Source organism: Megalobrama amblycephala, linkage group LG22 (genome assembly GCF_018812025.1).
Source record: "Megalobrama amblycephala isolate DHTTF-2021 linkage group LG22, ASM1881202v1, whole genome shotgun sequence".
Lineage (NCBI taxonomy): Eukaryota > Metazoa > Chordata > Actinopteri > Cypriniformes > Xenocyprididae > Megalobrama > Megalobrama amblycephala.
This window is the reverse complement of record NC_063065.1, coordinates 33,410,638-33,429,296: the sequence shown is the minus strand read 5'-3', so window position 1 is coordinate 33,429,296 and position 18,659 is coordinate 33,410,638. Positions and strand designations below refer to the sequence as shown.

General features: G+C 37.9%; 1 protein-coding gene across 4 annotated transcripts in view; it reads left to right on the top strand.

Annotated features, from left to right (window-relative positions):
- The window catches only part of ccny (cyclin Y), a 70,183-nt gene that overhangs the window by 35,342 nt on the left and 16,182 nt on the right, over nucleotides 1-18,659 (top strand). The window contains exons 2-6 of one of the 4 annotated variants that reach the window (XM_048174279.1): nucleotides 8,681-8,755; nucleotides 9,251-9,271; nucleotides 15,833-15,867; nucleotides 16,229-16,252; nucleotides 16,589-16,692. In XM_048174279.1, coding sequence (XP_048030236.1) covers nucleotides 8,681-8,755; nucleotides 9,251-9,271; nucleotides 15,833-15,867; nucleotides 16,229-16,252; nucleotides 16,589-16,692 — 259 coding nt within the window. The remainder of the gene's footprint in view (nucleotides 1-8,680; nucleotides 8,756-9,250; nucleotides 9,272-15,832; nucleotides 15,868-16,228; nucleotides 16,253-16,588; nucleotides 16,693-18,659) is intronic. The other 3 variants (XM_048174280.1, XM_048174281.1, XM_048174282.1) reach the window with 3 other exon arrangements.

Below are 18,659 nucleotides of genomic sequence, written 5' to 3'. Positions count from 1 at the left end.
GCCTACCTTCAAATGGCCACAACTTCTCCAAATATTTCCATGTGTTACACATCATTGGAAAGCTTGGAGACTACACTTTCAGAATCTGTGAATAACTCAAAATGCCCCAGAACCGACTTGTGTCCCTACTTTCCGTGACTGGTCACATTTTATAGAGGACCTATTATGCCCTTTTTCAAAGTCTTGATTTTATTTTTGGCCTCTACTAGAATAGGTAGTTCTCTTCCCAGTCTGTCAGTAACGCTCTGTTTAGTTCCTGTCTCTATGAAGCCCCTCCTTCGGAAAAGCACAATGTGCTCTGATTGGTCGGCTGGAACAGTGTGTTGTGATTGATCAACTGCTTCAAGTGTGTTTGGGAAATGTCACGCCTCTTACAATAACCTTGAGTTTCAACACACTCCTAACCATCTCAACCAGGCCCCGTCCCTTTATTTTGTCTGTGTCTTGGCTGGAAATTATTTAAATGGGGAATATTGTGATGTGTTCGTACCCCGACGAAAACTCAAGACTACAATGGAGGCGTTTCAGGGAGTTTAGAAACAGTGACACCAATTATATAGAATAATTTCCTTTGGAGTGACTTTGTGCTTTGTAATAAGAACTTTTAGAGTTGTTTAAATTATTCCATGTCCCTCCTGGTGAAAATGGGAGGGATTTTCACCAGGAGGGACCACAACCCCCCCCCCCCCCCAAATGAGAGAAAAGACAGTCGACTTGTACAGATCAGATGGGATTTGTAGAGCTGATCCTTTGTTTCATTGTGTTGTAATGCACTGCGTAAATCTGGATTAACTCCATGTCATTCATGAATCCGCATGGATTTCTTTCACAGTGCAGCACCAGTAGTAGGTCCTAATATCAGTCCTTTAGGATGTGAGAAATGAAGCTGACTCAGATTCACCATAACTGCAGCATGCCAGTTAAAGTGGATTTTAATTGGCTGTCAATGTTTTTATCGTTCATCACCTGAAAATAGCTCTGAAAGTGTTTCTAATCATCATTACTCTGTTGTTATCATTGTGTGGTGTGGCTATTCTCTTAGAATTAGAGTCTGTCTCTTTCTTTTAAACTTTATGGTTATCATTATTGCTGTGAATGAGCCTTTAAGCTTTGGTTTTGACCATGATTTTGCTGTCTGAGACCAGTTCTGGAAAGATTTCAATCATTAATATAGCTGTGAGCAGCAATTATCGGGGTTCAAGTGCTTTAAGCACATGCGTCAAAAGGTATCTCTATCATAGATGGAAAAGACCATTTACAGCCAATACAGGAAATTTACCATAGGAAATATACAGTATGGTTTTTAAAGCTTTTTAACAGTTATCAAGGTTGAAAAAATGAAATAATTTGAAATAATCTCCAATATTTAATGAACGATTCGATGAACAGAGGCGGTCGTAGAGGCAAAGTTGCTCAGAATGAGGAGTTCTACCATGTGGTATGAATGTTTTGGGTGTGTGTGAAAAATTGTGTGATTCTTTCGTTCGATAGTTTCGTTCCGATCGGCCTCTGTTAACCTTGTCTGACAGCTACTCAAACTTCATTGGCCGATGACGGACATGTTTTTTGAGATACGTCAGTGTCCTCATAAGACAAGTATGGCACCGCGGACGAAGACATTGCAAGTCAATCAGACTAACGATGAAGTAGTTATAGCCATTTTCATGTTTTTTTGCTGTTATAGCACCACCAAGTGGTCAACTGCTGCATACTTTTTCATGCAACCACAGAATGAGCTCTTATATAGGTGTGCTGAGTTTGATGAAAATATCTCATTCTGTTCATGAGTTATAGCCATTTTAGTCGAAGTTTGCTCCACCAATTTTGGAACGATTTGGCAGCCCCTAGTGACCGTGAATCGAAATTTCAACTTTTTTTTTATAATTATTGACAATCACATTCCAGAGAATGGTTTGGTTCCGATCGGGCTAAAAACCTAAGGATAGTTCGCAAAAGTAGGTTTTTCAAAAAAAATCCAAACATTTCGCAAAGGATTCCAACGGTAAAAACACTTGAACCTACGCATAACGGTTTAGGAGTAATGAGCGCTTTTGTACTTTTGACCACTGTAGCGCCCCCGTCAGGCCAATCGGGTTGAGTCTTGGTAGTGTTGGAGGCGGTGTGAGTACCAGCCCTCAAAGTTTCAAGTCTCTACAACTTTTAGCACTACGCACTTCAACCCTAATAATGCAAAATCATCAGTCTTGGTTTGCATGATATTAGACAATATTGAATCAATAACCTTTGCAACGAATCTTAGAAAGTAATTAGGCATTGAGCAAAAGCATTTTAAAGGGGTTGTATCAAACAATCACTCTTTTATGATTCAGTTTCGATTAAAATGGATGAATTCCTTTTTTTCGTTGCTTAAGAAAGTGGATTTTGGGCATGATCAGGTGAAATCCCCACCGCAGCGCTACTGCTCACACTGAGCTGAACAGATTTGGCTTTACATGCTCTGCAGAGGTTCTGAATTAATTCAGAAAAATTTCTCATCTTTTGAGCTTCAACATCAGCCATGAAAACCCAGTTCTTCCCATCCAGGGATTTAATGTGGCCTTTCGATCTGTCTGGGTGACAGGAATGAACTTGGGAAGACTAATGAGATTGAGAGATGACAGCAGGCCTAAAGCATGAGTGGGAGAATGTTTTGTGGCCCTTGCGTGGAGGAGAAAAAGAGCATCTCTAACTTCTATATTAAATGTCTATTAAGTAATATATGATTTATAAGTGTATCAAGTGCAAGTGCATTTATAAGTGCATCAAGTGCATCATATATATATATATATATATATATATATATATATATATATATATATATATATATATATCCAGTATATCAAGCAACATCCAAAATGTAAAATGTGATGGAGTGGTGGGAAATGCTTAGGAAAAAAATGATATACATTTATTTAAAGGGTTAGTTCACCCAAGAATTTAATTTCTGTCATTTATTACTCACCCTCATGTCGTTCCACACCCGTAAGACCTTCGTTAATCTTCAGAACTCAAATTAAGATATTTTTTGATGAAATCCGAGAGCTTTCTGACTCCAGAAAGGTAGTAAAAACATTGTTAAAATAGTCCATGTTACTACAGTGGTTCAACCTTAATGTTATGAAGTGATGGTAATAATTTGTGCTCAAAAACAAAACAAAAAATAACGACTTTATTCAAAAATCTCTTCCCCTTCCCTGCACATTGTTTCCAAAAAGCTTGTTTGGCATCAGGTTCTCATGTCGTTTGGAGTTCAGGAAGCTCTTTTACAAGGAAACCAAAGCAGCTTGCTTGATTCTGCAACAAATCATCTTAGTAGAACAGTAGAATGATTCAAAAATATGTGGAAACTCATATGCAAGTGAGTGGCCATTGGCATCCTCTTCATGTGGCTTTGTTTTTCTTGAGTGTGTACATGCACATTTGTCAGTCACTACAGGGGAAATGTTGACAGCTGTGGGCATTGATGCCAGGCAGACCGCAGGGCATCATGCCAGCTTGTGCTGGGATCTGACTGGCCAATGAGCCGTGCCCAAGACAGGCCACAGCTGGTTCTGTTAACTGGGGTAGAGCCGTAATTCAGGTCAGAAACATTCATTGACCTAATTGATAAATAATTTACAGTACTGACTAAGAATAATTGTGAGCAATGGGCTTAGATCCTTTTATATCCTAAATGTCTTTGATAAAACAATTATAGAATGTAAAATACCACATAGGACCTCCTGTAAACATTGAATCACTATTTTGAACCAATTAATTGAAAATGACAGTTTAAAAAAAACAAAAAAACAAAACAAAACTGAAATTTACTTTTTGAGATTTAAAGGCACAATTTGTAATTTTCGACACTAGATGGTGCTTATTCAAAACAAAGGCATAGCTTGATGTCCCCGTGAATGCTTGTGGAATCATGGGAGTTGTCGTCTTCACCTCCACAACCGATGGAAAGCAATCCCATGGACCCCAGAAATCATGTTCATAGATGCGTTAATGTATTAAAGTTTTATTAATGTTACTGTGGTATAAAGCAGGGTGAGCTGAGAGCCACAGGAGTCCAGTGGAGCTTTTATTATGCTTGTTTTTGTTAAGTATGTGGGGTAACGCAGCTCTGTTTTACAGGGTTAAAACAATCATACTAAATACATTTGAGTGTGCTGAAAGTTATGTTATAATGTTGTTCTGTGTGTTTGCTTGGTGGCTGGTATAATAGACTTGTTGCACTTGCAGTAATTTAGATTGATAATAGAATGTCATATTAATAAAAACTGGCATAACTTGTGATGCTAAATGACATGCAGTTAAAGGGGACCTATAATATCTCTTTCACAAGATGTAATATAAGTCTCTGGTGTCTCCAGAATGTCTGTGAAGTTTCAGCTATATACCCCACAGATCATTTATTATAGCTTGTCAAATCTGACCCTATTTGAGTGTGAGCAAAAACACGCCGTTTTTGTGTGTGTCCCTTTAAATGCAAATGAGCTGCTGCTCCCGTCCCCTTTCCAGAAGAGGGCGGAGCTTTAACAGCTCAACAACAACAAAGCTGGAGAATCTCACGCAGCCAAAATGAGGATTGTCAGTAACGGTGTTCATCCTTACATTGTTCAAACCGGAGTCGACACTGATTGAGAGACTCAGGAAGAAGTTACAACTTTTAGAATGAAACTGGACGTTTCTGAATGGATAGTGGATAAATTGATGTAGTTGCTGTGGAGTTGATTCAACTCATCCACTAGCATGTGTCGTCGTGTTAAGCTTTTGTGCAAATCCATCATTAAATTGGCCCTCATTTGTGAAGCAGTCCGGCGTAAAATGACGGCATGACAACAACTCCTTACTACAACAACTCTTCCTCTTCTCTAAAGTAGCCCAACATGGCCTCACCCACTCTGTTGCGTGTTCTCGGGGGCGGGGTTATGTACATTTTGGGGTTTGTGATGTCACCAACTAGGGAAGAAGCTTTACCAGCCTTTTGTTTCGATTTCTGTAAAATATCTCTTTGCATTGAACTTTGAGCGTCGTAACTTTGCAGATGTTGTTTATGCTCAAACAGCAACATTACACACTAACTAAAGTTAAAAAAGTGAAATCATAATCAACCACCCCTTAAAAATATATTGTATGATGGAAGAAGCTCTCTCTGATTAAACAGCTGCTCACCTGTCTAATAAAACAAAATGGAAATTGGAAAAAATAAATAAATAAAACCCATTTTATAGGGCCCTAAACATGTAATTGTGCACATGCTTGAAAGATGTTCTGCATACAAATTTGTAAATGTTCTAGTGTGTTTCGTAAGTGTGTGTTAGAAGCTCTTTCCTGAGTGTGAGGAAGTCATGGGGTGTTCAGACCAGACCCCCTCCGAACGCTCCAGCCCCTCTTCACAATATACAGAGGGTGGGTCACAGGAAAAGAGGAAATGACTCAATCCCATTGAAAAATGTTCTGTTACCACATGTTCTGCCATGAGTATGCACATTTTTGTTTCCATAAAACACTTTAATATTAGAGTTTTTGTGTCCAGCTACCCATAAACCTCTCTGAGACCGGCAGCGCATTCGCAGTTCTCTGGTCTCCTCTTCTCTTTTTCATTCATATCCACCGTTCTCTCCCATCTTTTATTAATCAGTCTTTCCTCTGCACCTCAGAGTGTTTCATACATCTCGCGGTCGAGGCTCCTTTGAGATTCAAGTGGCTCTTCCGCATAAAAAACCCTGCTTCAAAAGACTTAAAACACAATACAGCGGACCGCTCACGTGGCTTTCGCTGAAACGGGTTATTCTCTGTCACGATTATCTTCGGTTTTGCAAATCCCAGTGCGCATGTTGCAACTGTAACGCAAACACTGCTGTAGGTGATGATGGTGATGTCTTTATTGTCGGCTGGTTTGGTTTCAGGCTATGAACTCTGGGTTCCTTGTTTCCTGGTCGGGGTGTGCCACAGCACTTTCCTCTGATGACATCATGTGTGTGTTAGTCGCTGCTGAACAGTGTGTGTGTGTCTGTGTGTGTGTGTGTGTGTGTGTGTGTGTGTGTGTGTGTGTGTGCATCCTTCTGAAAGTCAGGGTGGGAATCTGTGTGAAAATGAGCAGAAAGGAAGTTTCTTTAAAAAAAAAAAAAAAGTCACAATTAAAAACAAAATTAAATGCATTATAATTAATATAATTAATTAAAAAGATAATAATATCAAATATAATAAAAATGAAAATAAATGTTATAATAAAAAAGGAAGTTTCACGTCTGTCTCGGTGATGCCTGAAATTGATGGCAGATAACAATAAAATAAAATATAAAAATATATTTTGTAATAAATTTCAGAAATATTATTATAGTATAAATGTAAAAAAATAAATGTAGTATGTATATTGTAGTATATGTTACAGTAAAATTAAATAAAAATTATTAAAGGTTGTAGTCTCTCATTCACTTATGGTGCACAAATGGTCCATGGTTCCCAAAATCATAGTTCTGCCCCCTAGTGTTGGTATAATGGCATAGCAGGGAAAAAACATACATACTACTGTACATTGTTACTATCTTTGCATCATGTATGCTGTGCACAGTGTTCACTTTTTTGGCAAGAAGTTACCTATTAAAATTGCCAAAATATGCAGTTTACAAGCAGAGCATATAGAGGATATTGTATCCCACAATTCAGTGCACTGAACTTTCCATTTCAAGTTTGACAAATGAACAATGTCAAACACAATATCCTTTTCCTACAAAGTACATGGTGGTGTTATGGTACAGTGACAGTATCAAGTTTTACTATATATTATATGTTTTGTATAGTAATTGTATATTATTATAGTATTTCATGGAACTGAATGATAACCATATTCATAATATTATAGTATTTCATGGTATGGAATGATAATCATATTCATAATCCATGTTTATATATATATATATATATATATATATATATATATATATATATATATATATATATATATATATATATATATATATATATATATATGTATATATGTATATATACCACAAACTGCTTCAAAGAATAGCATGATATTGTCTGGAATATGCATTAAAAATAATTTTGTTCCTGTTATGTTAAATTCTGATATAACTGATTTAAAAATGTAAGCTAATTGGGTGTCATGCCAACACATAGTATATAATGTATACCATTACATAATAAAAGTCTGAAGAATGCTAGTATTCCATTCTGAACAAGTGTTATTGTTGTTAAAGGTGCCCAAGAATGCTTTTTCACAAGATGTAATATAAGTCTAAGGTGTCCCCTGAATGTGTCTGTGAAGTTTCAGCTCAAAATACCCCATAGATTTTTTTAAAAATTAATTTTTTTAACTGCCTATTTTGGGGCATCATTAACTATGCACTGATTTTTTTCAGCGTGCCGCCCCTTTAATTCGCGTGCTCCCTGCCACACGAGCTCTCGATTATATTACAGCACATTTACAAAGTTCACACAGCTAATATAACCCTCAAATGGATCTTTAGAAGATGTTTGTCATGCATGCTGTATGCATGCTTCGAATTATGTGAGTAAAGTATTTATTTTGATGTTTATATTTGATTCTCTATGAGTTTGAGGCTGTGCTCCGTGGCTAACGGCTAATGCTACACTGTTGGAGAGATTTATAAAGAATGAAGTTGTGTTTATGAATTATACAGACTGCAAGTGTTTAAAAATGAAAATAGCGACGACTCTTGTCTCCGTGAATTCAGTAAGAAACGATGGTAACTTTAACCTCATTTAACAGTACATTAGCAACATGCTAACGAAACATTTAGAAAGACAATTTACAAATATCACAAAAAATATCATGCTATCATGGATCATGTCAGTTATTATTGCTCCATCTGCCATTTTCGCTGTTGTTCTTGCTTACCTAGTCTGTTGATTCAGCTGTGCAGATCCAGACGTTACTGGCTGCCCTTGTCTAATGCCTTTCATAATGTTGGGAACATGGGCTGGCATATGCAAATATTGGGGCGTACACCCCGACTGTTACGTAACAGTTGGTGTTATGTTGAGATCCGCGTGTTTTCCGGAAGTCTTTTAAACAAATGAGATTTACATAAGAAAGAGAAAGCAATGGAGTTTGAAACTCAGTGTATGTCTTTTCCATGTACTGAACTCTTGTTATTCAACTATGCCGAGGTAAATTCAAATTTTGAATCTAGGGCACCTTTAACTAAAACTATTAAAATCATCTTGGTTAATTGAAAAAACTGTAAATTATAATATAAATATTAGATGAAAAACTTAAAATACTTAAATGAAAGTTAGAAACATTGCCTTGGCAACTAACTTAAAATAAGTTGGGAAGTACTAAAATGACTAAAAATTTAAAACTGAAATAAAAATATTTACAAAAATAAAGCACATAAAAATCACTAAAAAAGAAAGCTTATATATTTTTTTTCATTTTCAGTTAACTCAAATTATTAATAAATACTATAATAGTATATAAATAAGTCAGTATTTTGCTACATCTAATTCTTTTAGCCATTTTCAAGGCTGTGTGTACACTACAACCACTCAATACTGTGGCTTGCCTGACTAAATGTTTCCCATAATCCTTTAAGTTTTTTTTTTTTTGTGTGTTTTTTGGGGGGTTATTCTAGTAATACTCAAACAATAACTCGAGCCTCACTCTTGAATAACAAATCATCTTTCTCTTTTCTGTCTTCAGAGCTCAACATGGAGTACAATCCTTCAGACCACCCGCGCGCCAGCACCATCTTCCTCAGCAAGTCTCAAACAGACGGTAAGAGAGACTCCACGTCTTCTGACTCACAGGATGAGTGGGACAGTCTCCCCTTAAGACTGGATGCTGGAAGGGAACGTTAATTAAAACGAAACTACGGTCAGGATTGCTTCAGTCTGATCCAAACGAATCAGGAGGCGAGCGCACAGATGGCCCTGACTTAGTCAGACCAAACATTCCCTCCTCAGAGAAAACTTTCAATAATAGTTTGATTTAACACGGTACCCCTGGGCGATGATGCTTTGTTAACTGTCAGCTCTTCCCAGTGGGCGATATTTCTACCCAGGCTAATGTTATGATATTCTCCTTGTTTCTCAGGGAATTGTTAGTGAGATGTTTTGTGACTCCGGTCTATCAGACGTCTCGTGGTTCCAGTGACATTATAAAGGGATACAAACACAATTAGTGGCATATGAACTGTAAATTCAAGGACAAGTAAATGCCAGCCTTGTTATCCATGCTCAGATTTAATTTAGAAACCTTCTTGTTTTTCAGTTCTTTTACCCAACAAGAAAGGTACGTTTGATCTCGGCGTGTTTGTTAGTCTGCTGCTGTGTTGTGCTGAAGCTTTATAGATTCCGAATGTCTAGATTTATGCTGTAAGCTGTTTTTTGTTCAGGAATCTACTTTGATAAGCTACAAGCTACTCGATTTAACTGCAGTGAAGCTACGCTTTGTAGTTAGCTACACTACAAGTTAACAAAAAGTAGCTAACTACATCGAAGCTGCTTAATGGAGCAACAGCTTTTTCAGAGTAATGCCATTTTAAAAGTATTTTCTGACAGCATTAAACTTCAACGCTTTCATTTACACAACATTTAGTGCCATTAAGGGGTTGTGCATGTTAACAGTGTCGCTGTCCCGTTTGTCTGGCTGCGCAACTGTTTGTGTAGATTTGTGTACGCTGTGCTGTCACTAGGTATCTGGTGCTGTTGTTAAGTCATAATATGGATGAAAATATAGTCAAACGGCTAATGTGAGTCATTAGTCATACGGTAGCTTAAATATTTGTGTTTGTGTGTGTGAGGGATCTCTAGGGATTTCTAAAGTCAGTTTATCTCACATTACCATGCATATTTTGTCAAAGACCGGCTCTTTATTTTCACCTGCAGTCTCACTAAAACACATGGGTCAGGCTTTTAACACATTGCCTTTCAGTCAAAATAACTGGCCTCGCCCACAAATACAATAGTGGTCGTTAAATGCTAAAGGAAAATCTTATGGTTAAAATGTTTCGTTATTGCATTTAAAGGGGTCATGAACTGCATTGTTTTATTGTTTTATAATGTTTCATGGGGTGCACTTACAATGTTGAAATGATTTTAACATCAAAAATGGTCATAATTTAGAAATAAAAGGCATTTTTCCTGCCCTGATTTTTAGCCCTCTGATTTGAACGCTCTGTTTTAAGGGGCGTGTCTGTGTGAGACGTCAGTGTAAACGCCCACTGCTGTGATTGGCTGACGTCTTTGCATATGAAATGGCTTACTCTGTATGTGGAATTCCCTCAAACTTTTAGCACATTACAGCTCTCAAGGTTAACTGATCGTGAAAAGTGTTGATTATTTAGATCGTGGCATGAAAGGTTACGAGTGATGATTATTGTATCTGATCACAGACATGTTGAGCACATGAATGCAGCAATCTCGTCAATGCAACTCGATTTCTGCACACTATCAAATGTTTTCATCATAACTAACAGTGCAAACACCATGTAAATAAGAGATTCATTGATTTCCAGAACTCATTCACTGATAAACTCACGCTGTTTGATTGACAGCTCCAGCGACTGTAAAGGGAGCGTTCTTTGATTGCTTTATATATATAATTTAAGCACAGATTATTAACTTTTTAGAAATAACAGATCATTTTCATCCTACTAAGAGGAAACCGTGTGATGTTGACCGTTTAGTCACTGGTTTGATTTACTGACACATAGACAAAGAACATCTGACTGTATATGAATCATTAATATCCAAAATCACTGGTCACAGATCAGGCATTAGAATTAACAGTTTCTTACAGTCGCATTACTGACGAGTCCATATCATTTATCGCTTGCTAGCTCTAGTAACCTAATGTTAGCGTCTCTCTGTTACCCACTACATGGTATGCGTGATTCGGTGGGCGGGGCTAAACAGGCAGTGATGTAGAAGCAGGCGTTGATCTTCTTCTGTGGAGGCGGTGTTTAGCCACACTATTACGTAATAAAGTGGCACATTCCACAACCTGTCATTTTGGCAGATTGGCTTCAGTATAAGCTGTTTTTAGACTAACAAGAAAATTTTCCTCCGGTTTCACAGACAAGGCTTAAGCTAATCCTAGACTAAAATGCATGTTTGAGCTGTTTTCACTGAAAGAAACTTGTACTGACATATCTTAAAATATGTCAGTGCCATTGTTTGTCTCAAGATGCACACCAGTGATGTTTTTTTTCAAGTGTACGTTAATAAAAGCTACTTAAATATCCTAATTGAACTAATCCTGGCTTAGGCTAAGCCCTGTCTGTGAAACCGTGCCTTTTGAGTTTTGTTTTTATAGTAAAATGACCACTTAAATGTCAAGCGATCAAGGGAATTTTGGTTTCTCAGTTCATGACCCCCTTTAAGCAATTAAACAAACTACTGTACCAGACACACCAAACCGATATCAGAGAACTAGCAGCGATTGTGATGAATGTGGTGTCTGGGCTAAAATGTTGAGCTTGAACACTCGGCAAAGACTACAGCCAACGACCAACTAGCATGTACAGGGGTTGGACAATGAAACTGAAACACCTGGTTTTAGACCACAATAATTTATTAATTTGGTGCAGAGCCTCCTTCTGCGGCCAATACAGCATCAAATTGTCTTGAGAATGACAGATAGAAGTCCTTTACTCTGGCCAGAGGGATTTTGAGCCATTCCTATTCCAGAACAGTGGTCAGGTCACTACGTGATGCTAGTGGACGAAAACATTTTCTGACTTGCTCCTCCAAAATACCCCTAAAAAATATTTAGATATGGTGACTTTACAGGCCATGGGAGATGTTCAGCTTCACTGTCATGTTCATCAAACCATTCTGTCACAAGCCTTGCTGTGTGTATTGGTGCATTATTGTGCTGATACATGGCAACCCCTTCAGGGTACAATGTTTGAACTATTAGGTGCACACGGTCCTCCAGAATGGTTCAGTATTCCTTGGCAGTGACGCGCCCATCAAGTACAGTAGAGAATGCCATGATATTGCAGCCCAAACCATCACTGATCCACCCCTGTTCTTCACTCTTGGCAGTTAAAATTTCTTTTAATTTTGATGATTATAACTGACAACTAAGGAAAATCCCAAATTCAGTATCTCAGAAAATTTGAATATTGTGAAAAGGTTCAATATTGAAGACACCTGGTGCCACACTCTAATCAGCTAATTAACTCAAAACACCTGCAAAGGCCTTTAAATGGTCTCTCAGTCTAGTTCTGTAGGCTACACAATCATGGGGAAGACTGCTGACTTGACAGTTGTCCAAAAGACGACCATTGACACCTTGCACAAGGAGGGCAAGACACAAAAGGTCATTGCAAAAGAGGCTGGCTGTTCACAGAGCTCTGTGTCCAAGCACATTAATAGAGAGGCGAAGGGAAGGAAAAGATGTGGTAGAAAAAAGTGTACAAGCAATAGGAATAACCACACCCTGGAGAGAATTGTGAAACAAAACCCATTCAAAAATATGGAGGAGATTCACAAAGAGTGGACTGCAGCTGGAGTCAGTGCTTCAAGAACCACTACGCACAGACGTATGCAAGACATGGGTTTCAGCTGTCGCATTCCTTGTGTCAAGCCACTCTCGAACAACAGACAGTGTCAGAAGCGTCTAAAGACAAAAAGGACTGGACTGCTGCTGAGTGGTCCAAAGTTATGTTCTCTGATGAAAGTAAATTTTGCATTTCCTTTGGAAATCGGGGTCCCAGAGTCTGGAGGAAGAGAGGAGAGGCACACAATCCCCATTGCTTGAGGTCCAGTGTAAAGTTTCCACAGTCAGTGATGGTTTGGGGTGCCATGTCATCTGCTGGTGTTGGTCCACTGTGTTTTCTGAGGTCCAAGGTCAACGCAGCCGTATACCAGGAAGTTTTAGAGCACTTCATGCTTCCTGCTGCTGACCAGCTTTATGGAGATGCAGATTTCATTTTCCAACAGGACTTGGCACCTGCACACAGTGCCAAAGCTACCAGTACCTGGTTTAAGGACCATGGTATCCCTGTTCTTAATTGGCCAGCAAACTCGCCTGACCTTAACCCCATAGAAAATCTATGGGGTATTGTGAAGAGGAAGATGCGATATGCCAGACCCAACAATGCAGAAGAGCTGAAGGCCACTATCAGAGCAACCTGGGCTCTCATAACACCTGAGCAGTGCCACAGACTGATCGACTCCATGCCACGCCACATTGCTGCAGTAATTCAGGCAAAAGGAGCCCCAACTAAGTATTGAGTGCTGTACATGCTCATACTTTTCATGTTCATACTTTTCAGTTGGCCAAGATTTCTAAAAATCCTTTCGTTGTATTGGTCTTAAGTAATATTCTAATTTTCTGAGATACTGAATTTGGGATTTTCCTTAGTTGTCAGTTATAATCATCAAAATTAAAATAAATAAACATTTGAAATATATCAGTCTGTGTGTAATGAATGAATATAATATACAAGTTTCACTTTTTGAATGGAATTAGTGAAATAAATCAACTTTTTGATGATGTTCTAATTATATGACTAGCACCTGTACATGTTTCACATTGTCAACAGCCCAAGATTTGCACTGTTGGCACCAATGAAACCAACATTTGGCATTGGCATAAGTGATCAAAGGTTTGGCTATAACAGCCCGACCATGAATATTGACCATGTTGGACCAGTTTTGGTGGAAACAGGAGTTGAGGTGCACATTTAATTCATGCAATGAGTTGGGCAGCTGTGGTTTCATGTTTGTTGGATACAATCTGGGTTAGGACCCCGACACCCCTTTCAGACAGCGCCGATATTGGATGTGGTTCATCCTACGTGGTGGTAGGCCGTCATTACCCTGGATAACACAGCATTCAATACTACTCTCATACCAGCAGGTGGCAGTAGTCTGTACTCATCATTCAGGAAAGGAAAACAAAAGAGCTAGGACCAAAGCAGCGCTTACCATTTTCACTCATCACTTGCTTTCATCACTTCTGTTTTCTTCTCATTCTCTGGTTGGCTAATCTGTACAGCCAATCATAGTGATCTATTTCATTGAGGGGCTCAGTTACAAATTCAAAAAGCTCAAGCATCCAAAATTCCATTGGCAGTAGTCCGACTAGCGTCAGTGGTGCAAAACATGCTGCAAAAAGCCTGACATTGTCCGGCCATCATCTTGTGTCCCGGCCTTTTATATGTAAATGATCTCTGTTATGATTGGTTAACCTCTGTTCATCATCATAGCTCCATCAAGGCTTACATTGGTCTGGAAATGTAGGTGATTTGTAAGTTTGTGTGTTAACATTAATACTGTAACAATTTCTAAACACCACTTTTTAAAGAAGCTTTGTATGAATGTTAGAATATATTTACATAGTAGTACATAGGTCTAAACAAAACTTCATTCAACAAAAACCAACAATGGCAAATAAATAGAGCGGTTTATAAAGCTTTGACTTTGAGCAAACAACATTTGAAGGTCTAAACCCTCAGCAAATATCACAGCACTGCTTAATAGGTTGTGCAACTGCTGCATGATAATTTGAATGCGCTTTTGTGATGTCATCAATAGATTTTCTCATTCCTAAATGGCACAATAAAACAAAAAACATTGGTTGCTTTATGGTCAGTTGGTCTCTTTCCCTAAAAAGTACAAAGTGTACTTCAGTTTTTTACGTGTACACTAGGGTATGTGTACAGTGCACGTGATGTAAATTTCATTATCAGAATAGTGTATTACATTCTGTAAACTCACAGCCAGATTTTTCTAACTATGTGTCTTAAATTTTTTTCACATTAATTAGTTTGTCCACAAGGTGGCAACACTGACCACAACTATTGTTAACAACAACAACAGACACCTGTGTTGATGAGCGCAAGATACACACTACTCTAATTTATATGAGTATAAAGACATTTTTATTGCTCATAACTTCTGGAGAGAAATAGCAAAGACACTGTACAATGGTGAAACTTTTTTGCGTGCATGTGTTCACCGCCTGTTTTAAAAAAACAAAAAAAAAACAAATGGAGTATACTTTTAAATAGGGTTGTCAAAAGTGCCGACTTCGATACCAACTTGGCATTGACATTTTAAAAAATGTGACAATTCCAGCATTTTCCCCTAGGATTTTGATAAGCGGATTCGAAAACATCTCTGATTGGCCATTGTGTTCACGCGTACAATAGATATGTCTGTGATCAACCCTTCAAAAACAAGTTGTAAATAGAGACCTTTGACGCTCTTTAGGTGTCTATCAGTGGATATATTAGAGATCGCCTGCTTTTAAAAATTCCCGTGCATTGATCATTGTATCCAATCACAGACATATGTTGAGCTCGTGAACACAATGGCCAATCAGAGGTGTTTAAGAATACGCTCAACAGTGCTCAAAATGCTAGGGGGAAATGCTGGTATTGTCACATTTTTAAAATTTCAATGCCAACTTTGTACCGAAGTCGGTTCTTTTGACAACCTTACTTTCAAAGGCTGTGTGTTCAGCTGTACGCACATACTAAGCGTTCACGTCAAAACTGAAGTGTACTTGGAGCTTAATTTGGCAGTTATTGGCTAGAATAAGCTCCAAAGTGGACCAGACTTCATGCTGATAGTCAAAAGTAAGTCTATGCAAAACTAACCAGCTTTTCTAAAAGACCTTTTTCAGAGAAGTTTAATTACAACACATTTCATCTCTCTGCCCCTTGAACTGTTGATAATGAAATACCGACCAACAGTTCAGACCTCAGATTGTTAGATACATCCTCCTTGATGTTACTGACATCACTGTAATTGTGGCCCTTGTCTTTTTGTCTGTCTCTAATTAACTGTATCGTCTGTTGTGCTAGTGTTGCTAATTATGCGTTTCTCTTTACAGTTCGGGAAAAACGGAAAAGCCTGTACGTCAACCATGTAAGTAGCAGCAGCAGCAGCGATGGCATCAGTGGTTATGTGTCTTCTGGTAGTGCGATTCTCATAATGCCTGTGTCTGCAATGAAAACATCTCCCCAAGTGTCACAACACTCACAAAACTAATCAAACCTAACTGTCAACCACCACATGAGAATGCACATACCAATATTGCATGAGTCTCTGGGCTTGTGTTGCATCAGTAACTGCATTTCTTTTCTGTTCAACACTTTAATTCTAGATGAATGATTTAATATGCATGGCTTGACTTTCTTCATTTTATCACCGCATGCTCTTCATAATAAATTTGCAATTAATCGCTTATGCTTTGTTCCTATTTTAATGTCTTTTATTACTTTGCAAGTTAACACACATTGCGGAGTCAAAGGTAAATATTTGCTCATTGCTCTATTTAATTTTCTTAAACTGTTTGTATTACATTGTAATGATTTAATTGCATTATTAATTTTGCTTATCAGTTTGATATCTTGTTAAACATTTTCTAGTGAGTTGCATAAAACATTACAGTCTGTGTTGTATTGGAGTGGGATTCTTACCCACACTAATGCACACATTAAGCGAGAATCACTCGAGTAAAAATGAGATGATAATGGCTTCTTTGGGGCTGCAGGTGGCATAATTTGCAGCCTGTTTGCTGAAAGTGTGTGTGTGTTTGAGAATAACTGATGTTTTAGTTTGAGCTCTGTGTGTCCTTGTCTTTCAGCAACATCCGTCTGGTCCAATGAGACGCAAGTACAGCTCCTGTTCGACGATCTTCCTGGATGACAGCACCGTCAGCCAACCCAACCTCAAATACACCATCAAATGGTACTCGAATCCTCTCTGTAACAGTTATTGAGCTGTGTATGATTGGTATATCTAAGGCCCTGTTTACACCTGGTATTATGATTGCGTTTTGGGCGATCGGATCACAAGTAGACGAAGGAGACATTCCCGTTTACACCTGGTGTTTTAATCCATCTCTTTTGTTCACTTTCCACCACTTCTGTCCTGATTTCTTCAAGGGGAGGGTCTATAGGCGGGTAAATGTATGGTTTTTTTTCAAATCTTTTGATCTAATGGACGAAATAAGATTGCACAATTTGCATATGAACATGACCAGAGACGACGGAAGGTCAAAATTACAGTTTCAGTGCAGCTTCAAAGGGCTTTAAACGATACCAGATGAGGAATAATAGTCTTATCTAGAGAAACGATCAGCCATTTTCGAAAAAAAATGTAAATGTATATGCTTTATATAAACAAATGATCGCCTTCTAAGTGCTTCCGCCAAAACTGCACTCTCGTATTCTTCAAAAAGCTTACGCTGTACTTCCTACGCCTTCCCTATTCAACTTAAAAAGGAAAAAAAAAGGAACTGCCGCTGCGTTCGTTCCGTAAGTAGAATAGGGAAGGCGTAGGACATACAGCGTAAGCAGTGAAGTCCATTATAAGGAGAATAATCCTGGAATGTTTTCATCAAAAACCTTAATTTCTATTCGACTGAAGAAAGAAAGACATGAACATCTTGGATAACATGGGGGTGAGTAAATTATCAGGAAATTTTATTTGAAAGTGAACTAATCCTTTAACTAAGCTTGGATCTTCAGCCGACTAAGTGTAAATCCCGTCTGGCTAACACACTTCCCATAATGTTTACGTGTTAGGTCAGTAGGTGGAGATTAGGCCGTCTTTAGTGGCTGTTCAAACACATTCGACCACAGAAGCGTTCACACTATGAAAGCAATCCACTCAAATGTTTTTTCGACTACCTCTGGAAGTAGTCGAAAGTGGACAAGCTCAAAATGTTTTACACCCCGTTTACACCTGTATTTAGCGTCGTCCACTTGTGATCCGATCGATCAAAACACATCTTAATTCCAGGTGTAAATGAGGCCTAAATAAGTGAATTCATTAAGGCTGAAACAGTTTGAAAATTCCTTTTTGAGGATGTGGAAAGAAAACTAGATTTCCATAAGAAATTCCATGGAAATTGGGATTAACAACTTCTTAGGTTGTATTTTTGTTAAATAATAATCATTGGTATAATGAGTTCAACAACTGAGCTGATTCAATGAGGAAGTGAGCTTTTTGACTGATAAAATCCATGATTCAAACCTCTTTATGATTTCATATAATTCGCCAGTCAGTTCTACTGATCACATTCAATATGTCTCTTTATGGATTTAATAGGTTAGGTATGCACCACTATTAAAGTTCTGATCAATAATAAGCCAATAATTAATTAAATACGTATATATTAATAAAACAAAAATCTATCAATGAACATTATAATGTACAGTATCAAAAAATTGCTAAAGATTACATTTAACAGTGTTATTAAATTAGTGATTTTAAAGATTAACTAAGTGAGTGATGGATGACAGCAAATTAATTTTTAATTTAAATGTAAAAATAGCAGAAATTAACATGCACAAAATATTGTGATAATTGATATGGGATGATATATGAATTTACTAAGAAATGTGTTCTTCATATACGAGGCCCCTTGTGGCATTCAATTCAAGAATAGATTCATGAGCGATTTACACAAATCATACATCATGCATACTGTAGAGTTTTCGATCCTGTATAATTCGCCAGTTAGTTCCGCTGAATATCATGTTCTTTTATGTGCACATTGTACAGTTATCGAAGACCACATTATAGCAGCACAATTCACCGCTAACACTAAATAGAGCTTCACATAAATGCCGCCGGTCCCCTTTAGATTGAATTTAATGTTGCATCATCATGCAGATTACTACATTATATCAACCTCTCTCTATTGTTTC